Source organism: Pteropus alecto, unplaced genomic scaffold, assembly GCF_000325575.1.
Source record: "Pteropus alecto unplaced genomic scaffold, ASM32557v1 scaffold219, whole genome shotgun sequence".
In the NCBI taxonomy this organism is placed as follows: domain Eukaryota; kingdom Metazoa; phylum Chordata; class Mammalia; order Chiroptera; family Pteropodidae; genus Pteropus; species Pteropus alecto.
In genome coordinates this window covers 1,038,744-1,062,962 of record NW_006443128.1, presented here as the reverse complement: position 1 = coordinate 1,062,962, position 24,219 = coordinate 1,038,744, and the positions used below count along the sequence as shown (strand labels likewise).

At 41.7% G+C, this 24,219-nt stretch overlaps 1 protein-coding gene across 1 annotated transcript in view; it reads right to left on the bottom strand.

The window, feature by feature from the left end:
* The window catches only part of SHC3 (SHC adaptor protein 3), a gene marked incomplete at its 5' end in the record, with an annotated part of 154,034 nt that overhangs the window by 60,177 nt on the left and 69,638 nt on the right, over nucleotides 1-24,219 (bottom strand). The window contains 5 exons of the mRNA XM_025040786.1: nucleotides 98-224; nucleotides 7,292-7,343; nucleotides 14,450-14,503; nucleotides 17,952-18,071; nucleotides 20,048-20,111. Coding sequence (XP_024896554.1) covers nucleotides 98-224; nucleotides 7,292-7,343; nucleotides 14,450-14,503; nucleotides 17,952-18,071; nucleotides 20,048-20,111 — 417 coding nt within the window. The remainder of the gene's footprint in view (nucleotides 1-97; nucleotides 225-7,291; nucleotides 7,344-14,449; nucleotides 14,504-17,951; nucleotides 18,072-20,047; nucleotides 20,112-24,219) is intronic.

Sequence of the window (24,219 nt, the reverse complement as noted above, 5' to 3'; positions counted from 1 at the left end):
TCAGGGAGGCAGTTTTATGGTTTTCTCCTTTCAAGTGTTTTTAAGAGGAAAGGTGATAAAATGCAGAAAGGCCATTGCAAATGGTAGTACTACTCACCGGTCGTGGAAAGCGGAGATCTTGGAAGGACACTGCAAATATTGCTTAAACCGGAGCTCAAAGGCTTGTCCGATGGAGCTGATGACGTCCTGGGCCAGCCCGTCACAGCATTCCAAAATGTGACAAGCTATGGGAACCAGAGACACAGGCCCATTAGAGACAAATACAAGAGCTACCCTACCCAGGGTTCTCCACATAAGCCTTCCTGAGAGTGAAACCCCATCAGTAGCTGTGAGAAGACAGGAACAAGGTGTTGCATGTGCCCTTTATTATATGTCCTGAAGGTTTTAACTGTAACTTAATCCCTGGGACCCACAGCTGTACAGTGTCACCATCGGATGCATTTCTTAATGCCTTATTCTCTCCAAAATTAAAAATTAATCACTTTATGCCAGGTGCCCACCATCCTTCAAGGACACACCATCTTGTAGTCAAGCTGCATCATAATCTATGTGAAACCTTCAGAGAAAAGAGGGTGAAGCGGAAGAAGGCATGGAGAAGGCCCCTGCATTTGCTCTACAAGAAAGAGACCATCCATGGCATCTCACAGAGGAGCCCCAACCCCTCCACAAGTTGTGACAAGCATGCCATGGTCTTATTACTAATGCGGTAGAGTCATTCTTCTTGGAGAAAATGACAGATGCATGTGTCCCATTCCACTTTTCTCTTGTCAACAGTTAGGATGTAATTGTCTTTCAGGAGGAGGCATTTCTACAAGGGTAGTTGTTCTCAAGCACCAGAGACACCGAATTGTCCTCTGGCTGCAGGAGAATCCAGTACACACCTGAAAAAGGACTCCTTAAGATGGAAAACTGCTCAAGAAGGGACAGAGGCATCACTACCTCCACAGTTTAGTGACTCTTTCATTACAATACTTGCTGCTTTCTCTGTGCACAAAGCCAGTGTAGCTCACCCAGACTGCAGCTGCTGGGCCTGGCATCCTCAACATCTCCCCCAGGCTCAAGGGGAGCATACCGCTGAGGACACACAGAAAAGCACTGCTGGGGAAGAACAAATGGGACTATACTGCATTTTGGACCACAATGCAATCCCTGGATACACTAGGTATGGCCAAGGGATTGATCTCAAGGAGGTGATGTCCTAGCTGTATTTTTATTATTGACTACTGATATTATTTTATTTTCGATATTAATTTTTATTAGTATTAATCCCAATAGGCACAAAGCAAGCCCATCTGAAGCAATTGTTAGAGTGCAGGTTGTCGGTTAAATGATAAGAATGGAGATGTCTACTAGCCGATAGAGAAGTAAGAGTCTAGGCTGGTGTGAGGAAAAGACACTTGGATCCCCCACCTATCCTCTGTTTCCAGCCACACATCCCCCCACCCCACCCAAAGCATCAGCATCAGCATGGGAGTTGGCTGGCCAGTACTTTGGAGAACCAGAATAAAGACTGGGAATGGGTCAAGAAAGTGCAGCTTATTTTTCTTCTAAGTAGAAAAGTGGTGCCTTAACCTTAAACATAGTAAATGAAAAATCAAGTTTCTGCAGAAGAGGCTGTACAATGGATCCACAGGGCCCACTCATCTCCCACACACCAGAGAACAACAGGCCTGGAAATGGTCCTCTTTAAGTCAGTTCCTCAGAAACTGCAGAGCTCTGGGTGGAAGCACCCTCACTCAGTGAAGGCAGAGAGCCCTGTCGGTCTAAGATACCTAAGGTGGCAGAACAACTCCAGGCTTTGCTACCTGGCTCATCCTCAATGGATTGAGAAAATAGCATCTGTTGTCTGGGTGTGAGGCTTCTTCTGTAAAATGCATTCTATATGTTCCAGAAACTCACTCCAAATCCAAACTAACCCTGGGCATCCCTGGGCCTGGTATTTTCTCTGAGAGTACTGCAACAGTCTTTAGCCAAAAGCCACCATTTCCTGACCTGACCTGTGTGGGTTGGTGTATGTGAGAAATGAGGATACCCTCTCCAAAGCGACCATTGGGATTATTTGCTTCACTCCCACAAGGAAAGGATGTCATCCATGGGCAAAAAGGAGACTAGATGAGAGACATGTACAGAATCAAGACTCAAAATGATGTTTGAAAACCTAAAATGTGCCTATTACAAACGGAAGCAGCAAAATAGGGTCATTCCCCATTCTACTCCTTCTCAGGGAAACCAGTCTTTTTGTAGTAGTAGAAGGTGACATTGGAGAAGAAGCCCGAAGGAAGTCAGGGAGTGAACCATGTAAAGGTCTGGTGCGAGAATGTCACAGGCATGGACCTAGTGAGGACAAAAGTCCCAATGCAGGTGCTGGCTCGGTGTACAAGGAAGAGCCAGAGGTCCGTGGAGCTACAACAGAAAGAAAATTATGGGAAATGAGACACATTAGAGCAGAACTGAGCTCGCATTGGGTCCTGTGGGCACGGTGATGCTTTGTGGAGGAAGGAGACTTATATGTAGCTTGTCCAATGTGAGGGGCCTGCGAGGCTTCTGAGTGCAGAAGTGCAGCAGGGTGGTAAGTACAGAAGTCTAGCTTTTAGCCAGAGGCCTGAGAGATGGGAACATTTGGAGTTTCTGCAGAGGAAGTTTAAAGTCCAGGGACTGGCTTGTTTGTACAATATTGATTGACAATTGCCAACTATGAAGCCACCTAAATGTCCACTCATAAGAAAACTAACCTCCTACCAGTGTTAGTAGATGGAAATTAACCTTCTGATTTATAAAAACAAATAAACCATTGCTTCTACACATTATGCAGATAAGATTTTGTTTAAAGGGGACATCCAGAGGTGTTGTGTTGTTTGCTACCACTAAGTTCATACTATTTAAGGCCTTTCCCAGAAAGTCACCTTGTGGGGCCTACAACTGTCCAAAGCCAGATGAACCTTAATTCCCTGGTAAAAAGACCATCTGCTTGTAGAGAAGCCCGGAGCAGGCAAGCGTGGCCATGCAAGGCAGCATTTCCACGTGCAGGCTTCCTGCTCAAGCCCATTCAAGTTTTCCATTATTAAAGAAATCTTGGGGGAAAGAACAGCAGAATGTGTTAGAAGCTGTTCAGGCTGAACACACAGGCTTCCTTCCTGTTAGGTCAGCATCACCTACATACAGGATATATCTTTCCACAGCCAGGTCAGGGAGTTCCAGAGGGTGCCTAAACAGGAATGTTATTGCAATTATAAATTATGTAAAGTACATGCCTCCTGCAGGCAGCCATATGTCTGATTAGAACATCATATTTTAGCTACTTTTTGTGACTCAAACAGTATAATTTGAACCAATATGTATATGACTGCAGGGGATGAGAGTCATTGGTTAGTAATGAAAGTCCCAACATAAAAATAAAATGGTGTGTTAGGATCCAGCAAAGCCTGATTTGTTGGGAGTTTTATTTCTACATATATCAATAGTCACCTTCCAGGTCTATTGGCCCTGCCCTTCAACTATAATACACCAATCACATGAAACTTCACTCATTTGTGTCTCTTGTCTTCTCAAGATGTTGGTGGAGGTTTCCATACAATTTAATGACCTCTAACAGATTAACTATATAAATCGTGGATTCGACAGCTGAATATAGATTCGCACTGTAAATACTTCTGGATAAACCAAGAACACACATAAAAATGTATAGGCAGGAATCATAATGGAAAAGATAAATGATAACAGTGAGGGACTTTGACCCATCTCTATAGACTTTCTGGGACTCAGATGTGTCTTCACACCTGCCCGTCTTGAGGATCTGTGCTTATAGCCAAGGAATCACTTCAGCACATTGACTGGGCCATTTAAACAGGGAGTTAGATATTTAAGAGCCCAAATAAGAACATTCACTCCCAGAATTTCTTGCTAATCTGACTCCTCAGTGGCAGAGGCCATTCTTACTAAATTAAACTTGCTTCCTGGCCCAAGGGAAAAAGAAGAACAGAAGCAGTTGAGGGAAGCCCTTCTTCCAGCTCCATACTTGAAGAGGGTAATCATGGGGTGGACACATATGAGATGGAGGCAAAGTGTGCTCCAAGATCATGTTCATGGCTAGAACTACGACTCCCTCCCCCCACACACTGCCTCCCAGGAGGCTAGGCCTGTTGATGTGTGAGGAACAGAGCTGTGATTCATAAGGAAGGCTGCAAATTCCCATCAGAGGGTAGGTCTGTTTGCCCTCCCCTTGAGTCTAAGCAGGCTGTGACTGCTTTGACAGTAGTGAAGCTGCGCCTGGCAGAAGTGAAGCTGTGCCTGGTCTTTGGGAGTGCTGGAAGTTTCTACTTTAGTATTGTGGAGCCTAGAGCCACCATGTAAAAGGTCTTACAGCCCTGATAGAGGTCCCTTGGAGGGACTCTGATGGTTTAGGCTTCTAGTCATCTCTACCAAGATATGAGGCATGTCAGAGAAGTCAACTTGGACCCTCTAGACTAGGCCAGCCACCAGCCAAAGACCACCCAGTGACTCCCATTGATGCCACAGCAGCAGAATTGGCCAATTGAGCCCCGTCTGGATTCCTGACAATTATACTCAAAGAGATAATGGAATGGTGGTTATTAAGCCACTAAACTTTAAGTAGTCTGTTATAAGTGATAGATAATTGGAAGAAGGAGTGAACATCCCCCACCAAGTATCTCAAAAGGCCCCTGTGCCCCCAAAGCAGCAGCCTCAGCGAAGAGGTCAGTATTTGTCACATGCTGGCACCACATGCAGATCCCAAAGGGAGCCAGACATATGGAGTGGATGCTGATTTTCATGACTTCAAAAGACACTGTGGGCAGAAAGTACTCCTGGTTTGTGGCTCTGAAACAGGATAGCAGCCTATATACTTCCATGGCCCTAAGTCAGATTGCACTGGGTTAAACTGTTTCAGGGTCTGGAGCTTTATTTCCCACCCTTGGCTGTATGTGGGAGTCACCTGGGGAGCTTTTAAAAATAATTGCCTGGGCTGTACTCTCTGAGGCCTGAGCATTGAGTTTTTTGAAAGTTCACCCAAGTGACTCTAAAGCACATTTCATTTTGAAAACCACTGACCTAGGAGCCATTAAAGACATAAAAAAAAGGAAAAAAAAACTAGGATTGCTTCAAGTTAATTTGGAATGGGAACTCTGCCTGGGGAGGTGCCAGCCTGCCACTTCCCACTACTGAACTTGGTGGGACTGTAGGATGGTTAAAGTGTTTGGCCTCTCACATGGATTGAATTGTGTCCTGAGAGAAAGACATGTTGAAATCCCACTGCAGAAGGTCACCTTATTTGGAAATAAGTTTGCTGCATATATAACTAGTTAAGATGAGGTCAGGCTGGATCACGGTAGGTCTAATCCAGTATAACTGGTATCCTTATAAAAAGATATCCACATGAAAACAGAGGCACACTCAGGGCACAAGGCCATGTGAAGACGGAGAATTGAAGTGATGCATCCACAAGCCCAGGATGCCAATGCTGGAAGCTAAAAGGCATTCTCCTTTATAGGCTTCAGAGTGAGTACAGCCCTGCCAGCACCTTGATCTCAGATTTCTAGTCTCCAGAACTGTAAGACAATGAATTCTGTTATTTTAAGGCACCTGGCTTGTGCTATTAGTACTGTGGCCATAGCAGAATAATAAAGCAGCCTCTAGTTGGAAGACTGAGCTTGCGTTAAACTGTTATAGTCTGCCCTCTCACTCAAGACAAATACTGATTATCTGCAGATATTACTTAAGTAAAAGCTGCTTCAGGTTCAAGCAATGATGGACTAGAACATGTTAGCAAGGGGTTATGGGGACAGTTCTGGATTCATCAAAACCACCCTTCTCATCTTACCATCAAAACTTTGTACTTACTCTTCCTCTGGTTCAGGAGTGACAATATGAAAATTACAATATAGAATGTTATCTGTATTGGAACACCTCAACTACGGAACCCCTCTTCCCCCAGACATCCCAATGATGACTTGTAGAGGAGCTCCAGTCACCTGGAAGAGAATAACAGCTGACATTCTTTGTAAGTTCTTGTTATCTCCAGTTTCAGGAAAGGAAAGGCAGCCCTACCAAGTCACTGCTTACCAACTCAGGGCTGGAAAAGGCCCAGATGGAAAATTACCCGGGCACACTTACATAGGAAAGCAAATTTTTACAGCCAGTCTGTTTGGCAATTTGCGAGGTCCACTGATGTATCGACCATCTAACATTGTTTCTCTGCAAATGCCTCTTTAGGGCAAGCCATGTAATATTCTGAGGAAGAACAAAGGAGTCTGTACATGAGGCCCCTGGGTGTCCATGGACCTGAGGGACAGATCTCAATAAAGTTACACCATGGATCAGGTAACTTGATCTTTCTGGGCTGTCTTAGAAATATATCTAAGATATAGGGTTGGGGGGCAGAGCAAAATAGAATGCTAAATCTCATTTGTATTGAAATTTTAAAAGAAGTAGAAAACATACATGTATGTATATGGATAAAAAGTTTTGCAAAGCAAACTGGAAAAACTTAACAGTTGGTACCTGGGCTGGAGGGTGGGAGGAGCAGGGGAACCAGTGGGTAATGGAGTAAAGTGCTGTTTTGTATTTTTATAAACCCCACTGGTGATCTTCATCAACTAGTTCTGAATTAGAATTATGAAGTGCACCAGTGGCTGCCTGGTATTCAAGGATAGCACATCCTTAGTCAGCTCACCCACCCAGGCTTGTTATCATCCAGTGAGTGGGGCTTTGGTTTTGTAAGTGATAAAAGAAATGGGATGGTGGGTGTGGAGGGAGAGTTTAAGATTAAAGCTTCCTTGAGGATAGAAAGTATGTGAATGCCTCAGACCCCCTCACCCAGCCTGTGTAGGGCATAAGAGGACAGCATCTAAACTTAGAAACTGGCCATCAGAGCTGTGCAAGGCAGCGTGAGGCTTCTCTGAGAGACTTAGTTAGCAGCGGACACACAAGGAGCTGGAGTCCGGCAGGAGACTGGATGGTTTGTAGTCTTCCATATGTCATGAAGCCACTTTCAGTGTATGAGTGGGAGCTGTACTTAGCAGGGCAGGTGCACTACACAGTAGCTGGCTGGATACAGGTGTGCGTTTGGAGCTCACAGATGTCAAGTGTCTCCTAACCCAGCCAGGTGTGCTGCTACACTTAACTGCCTGCATATCATAGTTATCATAAACAATGCGATATAGCATGTGGTCATTTTGATGAAGAGGGCTGAAATGAGAGGAACATCTGTGTTAACATCCAGTATCAAGCCGGGCAGTATTCTAGCAAGAGATTACAAGCATTAAGCATTGCTTACCTCTGCGATTAACAGGGTCCTTAGCTACATATGCAACATAGTCTGTTGTGTCCTGTCAGAGAAAAATGAGACATCCACATCACTAATCACAAGCAAGAGACAGCATAGCTAGACACACAGTGCACAAACCACCTCAGAAATGAAATGATGCCCAAATAACAGCTCTGTAAAGTGGCATTTTTTCAAACTGACTGTGAGCAGAAATCACTAGGGATCTTACGAAATGCAGATTCTGACTCAGAGGTCCAGGGCAGGACCTGAGTTCTGTGTCTGCAGCCAGGTTGCACATGGCACTGCTGCTGCTTCCCCAGACCACACTTTGAGTAGCAAAAATGTGAACAACACACCTGTTCTGTGTGTTGGATCACCAGAGGAACTTTAAAAACATTGATAATAAGGTCCCACCTCCCAGATAATCTGAACTAAATCAGATGTGAGACCTGGGTATCAGGAATATCTAAGAGCTCCCCAGATGGTTCCAATGTGAACCAAGGCTGAGAACAAGTGGTCCTCACAATTAAACTGGTGTCAGAATCCTCTGCAGGGCTTGTTAAAACACGGATTGCTAAATCGCACGCCAGGGTTCCCCACTTGGAGAGGCTGAGGTGAGGCCCCAAATGCACATTTTTGACAAGTTTCCAGGTGCTACTTCTGCTGCTGGTCTGGGGGCCTCCCTTGAGAACCTCTGGTCTAGAAGAAATTCAGCAGTGGATGTTCAAAGTTGGTTATAAATGTTCCCTCACAAGTGGATGAGGTACAATGGTTCTTTTCTTCTTGGACATAAGTAATTATTTAAATTCTTTTAAGATGTTTTGAAAATATGTGCTCAATTTTGACGTCTCATGCTTACACATGAAACATGAGCTCCCTTGCCTGAATTCTCATCTAATCATCAATACGGCCTCAGAAGTGGGCCCAGGTAAACATATGGATTTTAGTTTCTAAATAACCAGACAGAACAATAATTCTCTTAATTCTTGAAAGCAGAAAAGACTTCTCTGCAAAGTTGACGTTTTCAACATTCAAAAAAGTGTCAGCAGATCGAGAAGAAACTGGTAAAGGTCTATACAATTGTTGCAGATATTTCTCAAATGTTATTCCTTTGAAGGGCTGCAAGGTTATTGATTAGCTCCCACTGTTTGCAGCATTTGAAAGACTCTCTGTCATGAGTTCTTTTATTGTTATGCTCTATGGGCAGAGGAGCCAACTACTCTCTACAGTGCCAGAAAACCTTCCAGTGAGAGAGGAGAATAGGCAATAGGGAGAGAGTGTATGAGAGGGGGTGCAATGGTTATTGAAAGCTGGCTGCAGGGTGGTTGGTGGCAAAAGCACTTTCCATATGTTATTGTCCTGGAACTCACAGTGACACAGGAAGACCAAGCATGGGAAGGAGAGCTCTTCAAGCCCCTCTTCAAATAACTGGCTGCTACTCCAGGGTCATTCTCCAGCATGCAGCCCAACTAAACTGTTTCCTCTCCCTGCTCAGTCCACTGACTATTGGTCTACTCACAGACCATTCTCAGAAAGGGAGTGGGAGACAGTCAAACCAGTCAACCTGACCTCCTGTCATTTCCATCAAGGAAGATCTGATCAGACTCTGAAGCTCTTGGCAAAAATAAGGATTGTAGTTTGTAACCATAGACTCTCTCTGGATTCAGTAATAGGGCGGGTATACTCCTCAGCATTTATGAGATGTCACCAGAATTTCCTTATAACTTTGTGTTTTCATTTCAATGATAATTTTTAAAATTAATACAGGAATATTCAGGATCATCTGAATGACCACCATATCATAATGTTCTGCATACAATTTCAGTGCCAAGATTTTTAGTTGGGTTTCCAACATTATGGTTACCAGGTTTTTAAAGAATTAGAAAGAAAAGAATTGTCAGACTAGATGCCTTTGCCCCACTTAAAGCAAATTAGTGTCACATTTATACACAATAATATATAACTGAAGTGTTTGCTTAAATAGAAGAAATAAGTAGAAGAATGAATAATCTGGCACCCATGGTAGTAGAGAGACGCTGACTTCAAAAGATTCGGAATGCATCGTAGAGGCTATTTCTAGAGTCACACTGGGAGCAGAGATTTAGTTTCAGCAAAACTTTTATGCATCACAGTAAATTAATATTACTTTGAATGTCATTGGCTTTACTGCATTTAACTTCCAAGCTTGATTAAGGTTTACAGTTCAATAAAAAAGTATAACACACAAGGATGTAAAGTATAGCATAATGAATATAGTCAATAATATTATAATAGTTATGTATGGTATCAGATGGGTACTAGATTTATCAGGATTCTCACTTTGTAAATTACATAAACATCTAATCACCATGTTGTACACCTGAAACTAATATAAGATTATATGCCAACTTTAATTGGAAAATAAAAAATATTTTTAAATAATTTTTAAAAACATATTTAAGAGAGGGAGAAGTGTTCAATAAAATATATAAACAAAAAAGTAAGGGGTCCACACTTAATTTATTTTTGTACATATTTGGGTAACAAAATTAATTTGTGACAAACCTAGTAGCATATAAAAGGAAATTCTTCTTTTTAAATTCTCACTCTAGTCAAGAAACTCTGCTCTGGCTCAAAGCTAGGGAAGGAGGGTCAGGAAAGAGATGTGATATGACCCTATCACTCAGATGGTCAATGGCCAAGCCAGGACATAGCTTTTCTCATATCGATATTGATTTTTTTTTCTAGCACAGTAGGGGAGTGTATTGCTTTTCAAAACAATATGCTTGACATCACACAGTGAGCACATAATGTTCTAAAAATAGGGTTGCCGAGTGCCTATTCTGTATTTATCCATTTCTGTTCTCACTCCCGAAGATTTTCTGAGCCTGACCATTATTCGGGCATTCTTTTGGTGGTCTTTTAACATTAATAATAGTAGTAGATTATAATTATAGTGTGCCCTTTTCTGTAGGGGTTAACAGTGTTTTTTGGTCTGTCTTATTTGATGTTTCAAAATATCATTTTCTTACCTAGCAAACTGAGGCACAGAGTAATAAGTAGACATACAATTAGCAGCAGAACGATGAACAGAACCTAGAATTGTTGGTTTTATTTAAAACACCTACCAATTGTAATGATTACAAACCAATTTGGTATGGGAATTCATGCACAATTTGATATGCACTTGGATTGGTTAAAGTGGAAATGTAAAGTAATCAAGCCCTTGGTATGGTGATATTTTCTGTATCAGAAAGAATATAAACAGTTATGAATTACTCTAAGCCCCTGGTATGGTGACATTTTTGTATCAGAAAGATTATAAATGGTTATGAATTACACTGACTACTTACTTTTTTAATAAAGAGGTAATAGGAAAAATTGAACATAGTTCATAGACCTGTATGTGCTGTGGAGAACCAAATAATTTTAACACAGGACAATGTATTTAGCTTCTCATTTTCTGGATCTCTGCATCTCCATTCATGATATCATCATGAAGATGAGATTTGAGACAACTTCCTGAAAGGAGCTGTTAACGCAGGTGTTCATTTCTGCCTTTTATTTTTCAAACTGGGTCACCTTTCAAATTTAAGAAATTATGGTTCCAAGCATCACATCGCAAGTTAATTAGAGCCAGATACAGATATAGGTAAAGAAATAAGTACAGATATATGTGTAGGTGTAGTGCAAGTAGAGAATAGGTATACACGTATGTCTAGATATTATCCTCAGAAATGTACCTATGATGGGTTTGATTATGGAAGATTTCCACTTTCTAAATATACTTCTCAATAAGGGCTTTCATTTTACAATGAAACATAAGAAAATAAAAGATTAGAAGAAAAAAAAGGGAAGGGAAGGAAAAAAAGAAGAGGAAATCATCATAGGAGACTTGAAGACAAAACTCTAAGTATAAAATAGGGCCAAAGCCAGCTGAACACACTGAATAAGATGATTAAATGGTGCTCTGGTCAGCCTTTGACAATTAAGTAGAAGTTTGAAAGCAAAGAACAATCTTCAGTGTGGACAAATCCCTTCTGACAGTGACCCTGGCTCAAGGGTCTGAGATGAGGAGATGCCCAGGACTCTCACTGCAGCCATGCTCAACTGGCAGGAGTGGCAGAAGCAATGCTGGGATGATTCCTGTTGTGACACTTTCCTGAGGGCTACAGCAGCTGGAGCAGGGGAGGATGGGGTACCACTCTCCTGTAGCTTAGACACTTGGTGCCATGATCGTACTGCCCTTTGGAAATGTAGACACTAGAGCCAACAGAGGAAATCACTTTCAATGTGCCAATAGCAGTTCTACAATCAGGTTACAGGTATAAGGAGCCTAAGAAGAAAGATCTGTGAGATAAGTATGGGGCAAGGGGAAGATTCCCTTTCTGGGCTAGAAGTAGACAAGGTCCCTGACTTGGGATAAGGAGTAACATACATACCAATTATTCAAGCTTCCTTAGACTGGTAAACTTTTACTTAAAACCTGTCTATTTCCTTCACCAGATTAGGAAAGTTTTCCATCATTATTTCTTCAAATAGATCAATTCCTTGTTCTCTCTCCTCTCCTTCTGGTATTCCTGTGATGCGAATGTTAGTATGTTTGATGTTATCCTTGAGACTCAAACTACCCTCACTTTTTTTGGATTCTTTCTTCTTGTTGCTGTTCTGATTGAGTGCTTTCTGCTTCCTTATCTTCTAAATCGCTGATTCAGTTTTCTCCTTCATCCAATCTACTGTGGATTCCCTCTAATTTTTCTTCATTTCAGTTATTGTATTCTTCATTTCTAACTGGTTCTTTTTTATGTTTTGGATCTCCATTTTTACGTTTTCTATCTCTGTTAAAGTTCTTTCTGAGTTCATCTACTCTTATCTGAAGTTTATTGAGCATCCTTATAATTAGTATCTTGAACTCTGCATCTGCTAGATTGTTTGTCCTCATTTTGTTTGGTTCTTTTTGTAGAGTTTTATTCTGGTCTTTCATTTGGGACATGTTTCTTTATGTTTTCAGTTTGGCTGCCTTCTTGTGTTTTTATGTATTAGATAGAGCTGCTAGGTCTCCTGGTCTTAGTAGAATGCCCTATAGGGGCCCAGTGGCCCAGTCTCCCTGATTAGGTGCTCTAGGGGTGCCCCTTGTGTGGGTTGTGTGTGCACTCGTGTTGTAGTTAGCCTCTATTGCTATTTGCACGTCAATGGGAGGGATTGACCCTCAGGCTGATTCATTGTGAGGACTGGCTGTGACTATAGTGGAGGAGCTATTGTGTAGGGGCTGACCCCATGGAGCAGGATTTGCTTTAGCAGCCTCTGGTGCCTGCTTAGTCTGGCCTTTGGGTGTGTCATTTGTAGAGGTGGTTGGGTGGTGCTTTGGTGTGGTCTGAAGCTGATCACCAGGCATGTTGGTTTGGGGGCCTCTTCAGCAGAGCTCTGTTGCAGACCAAGTTCAGCCACTGCCTGTGCCCTTCCCAGGACCACTTGGTATGAGCTACAAAGTGATCTGCAGGTGGTTGTCACTTGTGCTGGGCTTGGAGGCTGGCTTCCTCTACTGCCAAATTTGGGTCTGCTTAGCAAGAGGTATGGGGCATTCCAAGGCCAGATGCTTGCTTGTTTGGGGTTTGTGGACCTTTGAGAGATTTTAGGAGAGTCCACAGCATTAGCCAAGACAGGCTGTTTGTATGGAAAAGCCACTTGAAGCAGCTTGGGTGGGCCCACAAGTTGGGTGGGGCGGAGTCTCAGGGATTCACCCAAGCACAAAGAACAGTGTTAGCCAGGTTGATGAAAACTCAGATATGGCGCCCACCTGTGCTTGCACACTGGGTTGATGGAGGGCTCAACAAAGGAATAATGGCATCTGCCAGCATCTCTGAGAGAAAGCTGCCTCTCTAACCTCACTCTGAAGCCTCGCAATTCATTTTCTTCCCTTATGCCCCCGGTGTCTTTCAAACTACTGCCTCAGCGCTGGAGCTCAGAACGAGTGAGTAAGCCCATGTGTGAGCCCTTTAAGAGGAGTGCCTGGGACTCCAGCACAATCTCCACTGGTTCTCGCAGGCAGAAGTGGTGTGGAGCTGAGACCCCCTCACTCCTCATGAAGGACCTCCACAGCCTAGACATCCCTCCCATTTTTTAATGCCACATGTGGTTATGGGGCCAGCCTGTTCAGTCTCATCAAGGCCCCTTCTATATATCATCCTTAGTTGTCAGACTTCTGTTCAGCTAGACTTCAGATGATTGTCAATGATGGTTGTTCTGTAGTTTCGTTGTAATTTTGGTATGGTCATGGAAGGAGGCAAGCATAGCGTTTATTTACTCCACCATCTTGGCCTGCATTTTTTTTTTTTTTAATAAATTTGTCCTAATTTTTAGATATTTTCCTGGACTGGTGAGAACTTTACCCAGACCAATGAAAAATAACATAACGTTTTAGGGGTGGGAGTCTTTTCTCCCCTTCACTGCTGGAAAGTTTTGGTTGTGTTTTTTTTTTTTCCCTGCACCTCTTTCTCTCGCGACTGATTTCTTGCCTGGGTTTCCTCAAAGAGCTAACTGTATATAGTAAATACTGTGAATGTGTGGGTATGGCTCTGAGTCTTGCCTCTCCAGATGCTGAAACTGAATGCGGACATCACAGCATCACATTCCTGATCAAATGTGGGGAGCAAGTCCCCTTGTTATTGCATCTTCTTCATAAAAGAAGCAATGCAAAAACAAAACATTCTCATTCCATTCTCTATTCTTTCTCTTTTTATCTCTGCAATTCCTTTCCTGTTGGCAAAGCAAACCATTACAAGACTATAGTGTTAAATTTGGAGAGAAAATTGCCAATTACAAATATTTATGAATAAAACAGACTTAGTAAATTCAGTCTTAAAATACAAAAACAGAGGACCCCATTGGAGGTCTAATAGAAAAACAAGAACAAGGCAGAGCAAGCGGTTAGGTGACCAGAACACCAGGCAATTTTGAAACACTGGGGGGCTGTTTCATTAACTCTTAAGAATGCCAATGCTTCAAGGATTGTTGACAGTTCTTGTATAATGAAATGAAAATTAATGATAGTCAAGAAGAGCTTAGGGAGAAATGGTTGGCATCATAGTAAACGTTCTTGATAGTATCCTAAGAAGCACACCTTGGAATCAGGGCCCTTCTCAGCAATTCCAGACAAGAATAAAAGAAAATGATGCCAAAGGCACTTACCGGGTCTCCCCCAGAGGCAAAGGAGATGGACTGCATGTGATGATTTGCTATAATCTGCCAGACCCAAAACAAGAAATGAGATGTGTAGTTATTACCCTTCCCATGTCTTGGAAAACCAACTATTTGTTGGCAGGTAATATGAATTGACAAGGTTTCCCCCAAATCGGTACCCACTGAAAATAACAATTACATAAGTAATAACAATAGATAGCATTTTAATGAACTTTCACAACATGTCAGCTGCTCATCTAGCAGCCTTGACAGAATTAGCTCATTAAAGTTTCACAGCAGCCCTGTGACATAAGAATTACTGTAATCCCATTTCACAGATGGGGAGTCTGAGACCTAGCGGGGCCAAGTGGCTTGCTCAAAGTACTACAGCTAGTAAAGGGCAGACTACGACCGGACACAGATGGTCTTAAGAACCATGCCTCTTTGAGAAGGAAAATGTCTCACCCATACATCAAAATATTTTGACTGCATAGTTTCTGTTTCCAAAGACATATAGGGTCTTTGCTATAGACACCATAGTTGGAGTGGAGGGAAGTGTGGCCATCCCCCACTTCATCCCATTTGTATCATGTGCACATAAATCAGAAAGCCTGCATCCAAGATCAAAATCAGTGCTATCTCAGGCACTCTTATAATTTATCAATTTAAAATGAGGACATGCCAAGTTCATTTTAAAATGGGAAATTTCCATTAGCATTGTAAACTGCAGGGTACAGTAGAATTTAGTAGACACTGAGTAAATTGGAAGCTGCCCTAAATTTAAAAAGCTACGTAAATCTTCCATGCTACTTTTATCTTTCTAAAAACAATGTAATGACATTGAAGTAAATTTCCGGGGGTGGAAACAGCACTCTTGTCTTCCTCTCAACATAACCAGGTTTATTTTTGCTCAGGCCCTCAAGCCCTCACTGGTGGGCAGTCAAAATTTACAGAGCCATAATCCTACCATCCAAAGGATTTTTCCAACCATGCTCCTGTAAAAATCAAAGCAAAACGATAACCAAACTATAAGATAAAAAAAAGATTTTTTAAATGCCTATTTCAGCTGTTAGGACTTACAAAATAAATCAAGATCAAGAAAAACTAAAGCATATAGTAGTTAAGTTTTGGGGGAGTCAAAAGTTACACCCAGATTTTTGACTGTGCAGGAGTCAGCACCCCTCCCCTCAGCATTGTTCGAGTCAACTGTAAATGAATAAAAGCAATGAGTCTGGCTCTGTAGCCTGTGCCTAAACACAGATGGATTAAACTAATAGTTTCCCTTCACGGTCCTCTGGAATCCTTCCTCTAGTCCAGGTATAGAGGGCTCCTGGGAGAGCAATGAGGACATAATAGTCCCCAAATGATGATAAACTATGACTTCTAAAATTAAGTTTTGTTTATTTAATTTTTTGCTTATTTAATTTTTACTTACAAAGCAGCTCTAAAGATGAGGTTTGGAAATCAAAGTGGACACTAAGATTTAGGTGAAAAATGGAAATTATATTTGGTCAACACAATGTATAACCATTACTGTATATGTTATCCCTTTGGCTAAGAGAAATTGAAAAGGAGAATAAGGAAGTTAGAGCTAATTAACTGAAAGCTTGTGTTTTTGCTCTGAGGTTGTTTCATCTTTTTCTATTCCTGGAGAACTCTACACAGGGGAGCAGGGCCTGCCTTCCTGCTATTTCTCTATGTTGGAAATAGAGTATCCACTTGGCTCGTTCTGTTTCCTGCAACCAGAGACTAAACTCAGTCAAATAGGAGAGCCAGAGGGATCTGAGCTTTGGCTTCTGTCAAACCTTCCTCAGACTGTGCTCATGATGTCCAAGCTAGCATCCCCCAGGACTCACTCCTATCCACCTAAACTAAGGGCAGGACAGTGAGAACTGGACACACCCAACCAGCTCCAATGCCAGGATGAAGAGTGCCAACCATGATGGCCTCGGCCTTTCTGCTCTTTCTGAGTCTGCTTCTCTTTATTTTGAAGTGGGGAATTAGGTAAAAGGGGAATTAAGAGATAAGATCCCACTGAATTGAGGACCATGGTTTGAGGATTTCTAGAAACAAAAGGTGCAACAGCCACATAGAATAAAGATGGATGAGGGAGTATGAGTGCAGAGCTGAGGAGACCAACCTCCATTAGCCGCCATGGGTGCTCAGCCTTGAGGCTGCTCCAGAAAGAGGCTGAGCCTGTTGAAGTTTCTTAATCCACCACCTAAATGACCAGATAACCCATTCCTTAGAAGGGCCAATGAGAAAAGACAAGGGATCATCCATCTCTCAAGTGAAGACAAAGGAATGGAATAAGAAGTGGCATCCAATATATCAAAACAAAGCCCTTTTATTTCTATTTTGCATCTAGAATTTATTTTACCATCTCAAATGGGAAGGGTGGGGCAGAGAGATAAATGAAAGTGGGATTTTGCTTGCTTATCTGGGGAATTTAGAAATCAATAAATATGAATGTGTATAGCAACATTAAGGTATCCCTGGGCATCCCTGGTGACACACTGCCAGAGTCAGGAAGTATGTCATCCAAAGGTCTATGGATTGCCCATCCTACAATGTGGATATATCTGACTTCTAACTCATACTGCCGGCAACAGAGGCCCAGGCTGAGCAGAGCAGGTGAAGGCATTTACAGTTCTAAGCATTTTCACCTGTTGGTACCAAAGGCTGCTGCTTATATACCCTTTTGAGCCATGATGTTAAACAATTGCCTCTAACTGTTTTGGACAAACGTCTCTTGGGAAGAGGCATTTTTTTCCTGGACAAGCTCTGAATCAGGTCAGATAAAGACAGTCCTGGAAGTAAGATCTTCTAGTGAATGACCAGACAGGTCATATAATATCACATAACCATTTTTCTGGCTGAAGGAACTAACCATCAGAGAAACCTAAAAGATAAACACTGCAGAAGAATCCAACCATCCTAAACGGAATTACCTCAATAAACATCACTGCTCTGCTGCCTTGGTCAGCAACAAACTCTTTCCACACTGGGTATGGATATAGCCACAGATAGCCATATGACATCAACTCTATGACACTATCAACTGTGAAAGGCTCCAAAATGACCCAATAAGAAATAAAAAATACTGTCAATTAAACCATAACATGCCATTCATTTCAAGGAAATAAAAATGTGAAAATAAAATGTGGGCTGTAGAATGAATGAAATATGGTATAAAATAAAACAAAATAGAAGCAAGGACATTGAGAGGAGGCTTTGCATATACATATGCCTCTTTTTTACATTGTAGGTAAACCAATGACTTCATGCATTATCCCCAAAAAAGGTAATTTATTGCAGAACAAAAGAGAGCCAATTCCATTTATCATCCTGTTGGTGACCCTTCGAAGTGGCCAAAGTTTGCAGATTCATGAAGGTTTTACACAAATGTGCTCCACACAGACCCAGTAAAGCTGTAAGTGGGAAGCCCTGTGAAATACCCTGTGGAGGGGTCTTGGGCAGGGCAGGGCAGGGGGCCTGAGAGCCCACAGACCTGTTTCGAGTCTGGTGTCCTCAAGTTCAGGCTGGCAGTGGAAATGGTCAGGGAAATGCTCATCCCCGCAAACTGGAGGTTGCTCTTGCCCAAGATGCTGGACAGCATTTTGCTCGGAGGCTGTGAAATTAAGCAACATTATTTTAGCTTTTGATTCACTGGAAGCCACACTGTCAGGGCCTCTAAGTTGTTCCTATTTGCCAAATCCCAAAACCTTCACCTTCCCACCTTCATTAGGCATGTGAAGAAAATTGTGCCACAAATAAACTGGAGGGGTGGGATCCAATATTAACAAAAAATTCTAGAATTCGCAAAACGTGAATTGTAAAACATCTACTATGCACACACACACCGAGATAAGGGAAAGACAGAGGTGTCAGTGTTTTAGGCAGCTCACATTGAGATATGTCTCATAGGTTACTCATAAGCCTCAGTAAAGTGCCACAGGTTAGGGCCTACAGCTTTGTAGACTCACAAACCAGCTTCATTTCAACAACAGTCATATTAGTCAGGGCCAGACTAAATCGGTCCAGCTCAGGGGCTTATGAACAATCCCAAGGAGTCATGAGAATGCTCACTGCTGAAGGAATAGAACACAAATTCTTTGGCCAGCACTTTCTCCAGGTCAGAGCTCACATGGATGATTTAATTAGAATCCGGGTCTGGAGCCAGCCCAAGGATGGACAGACTCAGTTTGGCTCTAACTGGTGCATCTATCAGCCTGTCAGAAATGTCCTTGGCACGAGGAACTATGAGCTGTGTTCTCCAGCCAGACACCTTCTCCCTGGGTCCTTTCAAGGGCACTGCCAATATTTGTCTCTATCCGTTGAAAACCACCCAACCTTCCTCCTCGGGACAGACCACGCCCTCCTTGATATGCCAGTTAACACTGTTCTTAACCAGCTGGCATTGTTTGCAAAGCTCCTGCCAGAGCTATTCAAAGATAGAGCTGCCTGGGCCCTGATTAAGTATACCTGGGCTGGAGACCAGAAATCAGCATTACTTCCCCTCCTTCACGGAGAGAACCAGGAGGGTATCCTAAGACTTGCTGGTCAGGCGCCACCTGGCCCTGAAAGAGAAGGTTCACTGTCTCTGTTCTTAGACACCCTCCTAGTTCCTGTATTCAAGGTGCTGGAGGCTTGCTTGGCAGCCCCTGTGGGCTGACTGGACCATAAACCAGTACATCTAAGCCTTCGTCCAAAGTTCTCTGCCTGAAACTCAGTTGAATGTCCTCAAGCTATAAAGATAGAAGCGACCCACAGCCCTGGGACCAGCAGAGGCGAGCATACAGCATGCCCCAAAACCTCAGGGTCAGGATAGATTCAGAGATACTCTCCCTCATTCAGTCCAGGCGTAGAAAAGTCCTGATAGTAAGTATTTAGTTATGTATTTGCTAGATGCTTAAGTAAAGAGATTTTCTCAGTTTTTTCTTAATTCAGGTATTTTTTTTTTCTTCTGGTTCAAACATCTTAGGATGAAAAGGTCTGGCACCCAGAATCAGGCAGTTTGGGCTGGACCTCAGCTCCACAGTTCATTTTAAGAATGTCATGTTAAAGCTTGAAATCAGCCATTGCAGAAGTATTTACACCAGGGAAACTGGCAAATACTACAAATTCAGTCCCCCACCCCCAAAAAACAGTTATTAGACTTTGACTGCTACACCACTGGAAATGTCTGCCTCAAAGGGTTATTCTAATGAAATGAATCAATGATTCCAAAGGTTTAAAAAAATGCCTGGCCCTGTTTTACATGTCTATTGTCATCATCATATTTAGGTTTAGGCCCATGGTCAGTAACTAGGGTGTCTACTTTGAATTGGTAGTGATAGCTAACTGTCCTTATCAACCGCATGGCAGAGAGAGAGAATATAAGCTTTTTTCTGTTTCTAAAAGTGACAAGAGCCAGTGCCAGTTACCCTCTTCAAACTAAGAGATGGCTTTTGGTTTCCCTCTGGCAAAAAAAAAAAAAAAGTGACAAGAGCTAGGCCATGGGAAGAGAGAATTGAATGATTCTACGTGATTAAAGATGCTGAGTAGTGACAGAAAAGTTCAGAAGTAGAGAAGACATGGTCAGACGCAGAGCCAAGAAGACAGTACCTTTCTCTTCCTGAAGGCTCCCTTGGCTCCAGGGACAGCTTCGCAAACACGGCTGATGGCTTCCCTTAAGAGGACAACAAGAGAGATCCATTTTATCATGTCAATCAGGATTACATAACCCAGAGACTCTACAGGTTCACATCTCCCGGGAACATAATTGCCTGTATATTCCAGCATAGAAAATAGACCTGCCATCTCAAGAGTCATCCAATTTCTCCTCTAAATACAAAACTAGGAAAAACACAAACAGGTCATGTTGAACCTCTCACTGACAGTATCCTAGTTCTCTCCATGGTGGTTGCATCCTAATGGTGTGCTATGTATCAATGCCACACATTGTTTTTATTCTTGTTTTGTTTTTATATTTGGTTAATATTCTGTTTTAGAGAATCGATACCCTGATATATACTCTTCCGGATGTTCTTCCCATGGCGACAGACACGGCACAAGGCAAGTACTGCTATTGATCAAGATCCTTCTGAAGTGTGTCAGAAGAATGTAATGGAAAGAAATGTGGTCCTCTGAGTGTTATTCACTGTAACAAGAAAATTCGGAGATGTCCTAAATTAAATTACAGCAGGCAGGAGGGTGGGAGAAAGAGGTAAGAGATTAATCAGTTAACAGCCTTGAGCCAAATCCAACTAAAGATTGCTCACCTTCCTTAATGTGTGGAGAAACTCTGAATCAACTTTCGTGGCTATTTCAGCTCTTACCTAGAAAGGTAGGCAACCACAGACTCCACCACATTCTGCTTACTCATGAACTTTCCAGGCTGCTGACCACAACCAATCCAGAAACAGCAAATACTTTTTTATGGACTCTGCACCTATCCAAGAACTTTTCCTGCTTCACCTTTTTCCCTCCTTTTTGTCTATAGCTATTCTTTCAAAACAACTTACATCTTTCTCTCCACACTCATTGTACAGAAATGCTCCATCAATTCCAGGATGGCATATATGATTTTCTTCTCCTGGTTGTTCAGACTGTATGTCCCAGGACCCAGTCCTTTTTCTGGCTAGAATATGGCCCATTACATTCTTTATTTCAGAAAAAATTCTATTCCCCATGGTTTTTGTTTAACATCAGCTTCTGTAATTAGTAATATCATCAAATCAAGAGGGTTTTGAAGAAGAGGAACTCCAGGGGTGTACAAGTGAGCTGAAAATGCAGTTCTATGCAAGGCAGTTCCATGGAGCAGACTTTATTGAACAGCTACCGTGTGCCAGGCACTGTCTTGAGAGAGTCAAGGAAGTATCCTAGGTATTGAGAGGGCCTGACAGGAGGACCAGCTACAATGGGTCTGATCCTCAGGACTGCATGGGATAGGAAAGCACAAAAACAAAAAGGGGTAAACATGCAAAAATTAGACCAGATAGAGGCTGCTACAGTCCAGGAGCTGGAAGCGGGGTCTTAACATGGGAGGACATGGGGTAGTCACTCGAGAACAAACGAAACTAAATTTTTTGATTCAGTTCAGGGAGAAATGATGGAAGATCTGACAAAAGTAGCTCCAAAGTCAAAAGCTCAGAGAAGAGCTGGGTGAACCTCTCAACTCCCACATGGGAAAGGACAAAACAGTTAAAGAATAGAAAAAATATATATACACAAATGAAGATTTGGAGATACACGCTGAATGATAAAAAAGATAATAGGTCCTCAGAAACATTCCATAAGCTTTCTCAGCTGAATAGTTTTTGAAATTATTTTCTATTATCGAGAAAAATAATCACCATCACAATACAATGCTTTTAAGAGAAATATGACCTTGTCAAATAAGGCAAGAGACTATTAAGATAAGCTTCATATTTGCCATTCAATTCATTGTAGAGAGTGGAGAAAGAAATACTATTCTAAAAGTTCAGATGCATGAAAACTGTAGACTATGAATCACCATGACTCAGAAAAAGTTTATTTAAAAGAAATAAAATTTTTGACATTTGTGCGTTGTCATTTATTTTATAATAATGTTTTTACTGTGGTTCTAACAAAATTATCATCCAAAGTACTTTCTAAAAAATTCCTTAATGAAGGTCAAGTTGTCTCTTTAAACAACTACATAAGTCCCCAATATCTATTTTTTATCTGTTTAATTTTTTTAAAAAAAGTTTGACATATCTCTGCACTGTGCTTGTTATAGTAAGTGATATATTTAGTTGAATAAAGCAGCTAAATCTCTAATGGTCCCAGCAGGCTAGAAAAACATTTTGTGGTAGAAAGTCTCCCATAAGCCATTCCTTAAATACCCATAATATGCATCAGATTTATTTTTCCATCCACCTACATGGAAGATTAGAGACAAAAATCAGTCTTGGATGACAGTTTTACAAATGCCTAACCTACAATACAGGTTAGAGGCCATCAAAGGTCTAATCTAGTCAGGCTGCCATGGAGCTTGGGCAACAAGCTTGCTAATTCTGTGCCACTTCTGGGAGAGAGTGGCGAAAACAACAAATGAGCATTAAAAATGAGATTGTGGAAAAGACACTGCAAATAATAAACATGTTCTATCAAACAAGTCCTCTCACAGAAAGGCATGCAAGCATATCAGGGCACAGTCAGAGACTCAGTCTTTTGTCCTTAAAAAATGTGCAAATGTAAGAAATTCCAAAAAAGTTTCTCAGAGCTTGTGGACTCAGGAAAGTCCTAAGGATTCTCTTGTGAGCCAGCCTTTAGAATCCCTAAAGAGGTTTGCAAATCAAGCTGGTTTTCAGAAAAATGCTCTCCCTTCCTCATTGGCACAAATTTGTTTCTAATGTTCATATGATAGCATATGTGTGTGAATTCTCATTTCCACCAGGCTGACAGTATCTGTTTCTATTTGAAATAGAAATGTGACATGACTATTAATAATTGTAACATTTAGATGAATGAAATTAGTAACTTTAACTCCAAAGTCTATTTTTTAAAGTAATGATTCTCTTTGTCCCTCCTTACTGTTTAGCACTCTGCATTTTGGTGAGCAGAACTGTTTCAATTTGTTCATTTAGCAGTAATTATTTAGCTTTGTGTAATTCCATTTAAGCCCAGTGTGAGTCTCAGGTAGCAATTTTGCCAATTTTAATAATAGAGATTGCTTCTTAACATTCTACTCAGTGTGACCCCATTTCGGTAAGCCAAACCATGACACAGAGCTCAGTTAATATGAAAATGTAATCTTTGACACCTTCGTGATTATCTGAAAGTAACCCGAAATGGCAAACCCCACTTTTTCATGATTCCATCATCTTCCTCTATTTAGTCTAAAATTTTCATCATTAGAGTCAGTACCGTTCACTGTTCATAACTTTTCCATTGGAATGCAGAATTTTTGTACCAGATTTTTTGAAGTCATGTAGCTTCATCTTTCTTTCTACTTATCCATCTCATTGCTGCCCACCCAATCTACACACACACACACACACACACACACACACACACACACACATTACAGACTCAATTTTTTTCAAAGGACATTTGGGTGATTTCTGCACTTATGGGATTGGATTCCAGTAGGGGGAGGGACAACAAACAAACACATATAACAGCAAACAAAAAGGGGAGATACATGTTACCGGTAAAGAGTATCAAAAGATGCCACCCCAAGTAAGCCACTTTGGCATAAAGATTATTTTGAGTGGAAAGCAATTGAGAAGAAGCAGATACAAGAAAAGCTATCTGCTCTCCCCTTATTTGCCTAAAAGCAGGACATACATTTATAAAGGTGTTTCTCCTTCCCTCTCTACCAGGAAAGACAGAAGTTAATCACTGAAGATAACTCTAGAATCTGATCAGCCCTGAGATGCAGCAGAGGAATCTACATGACAAACTTTGCTACTAGCACTCATCTTCCATTAGCTCCCACATGCATTTACCTTCTCACAATTTGCCGCACCAAGAAACTCAAAATCCTTCTCCTGGGTCTTGTCACTTCTGTACAGACTTATTGACCTTTGGTTAAGATGGTATATATAAGCCTAAGTTCTAAACACTTCTTTGAATGTCTCCCTCAAAGAATCACTGAGTTTCCCTGCCTGGATTCACTCAGCATGCATTAATCAACTGTTTGTTTTTCTCTTGTTAAACTGCCTTTTGTCTAATTTGCAGAGCTTTAGCCAGAGAATATAGGAAGGAAAGCAAAACAGTTTTTCCTCTCCTACAGTAAAAAATGTGGTAGCACATGTCAAGGGGAAAGA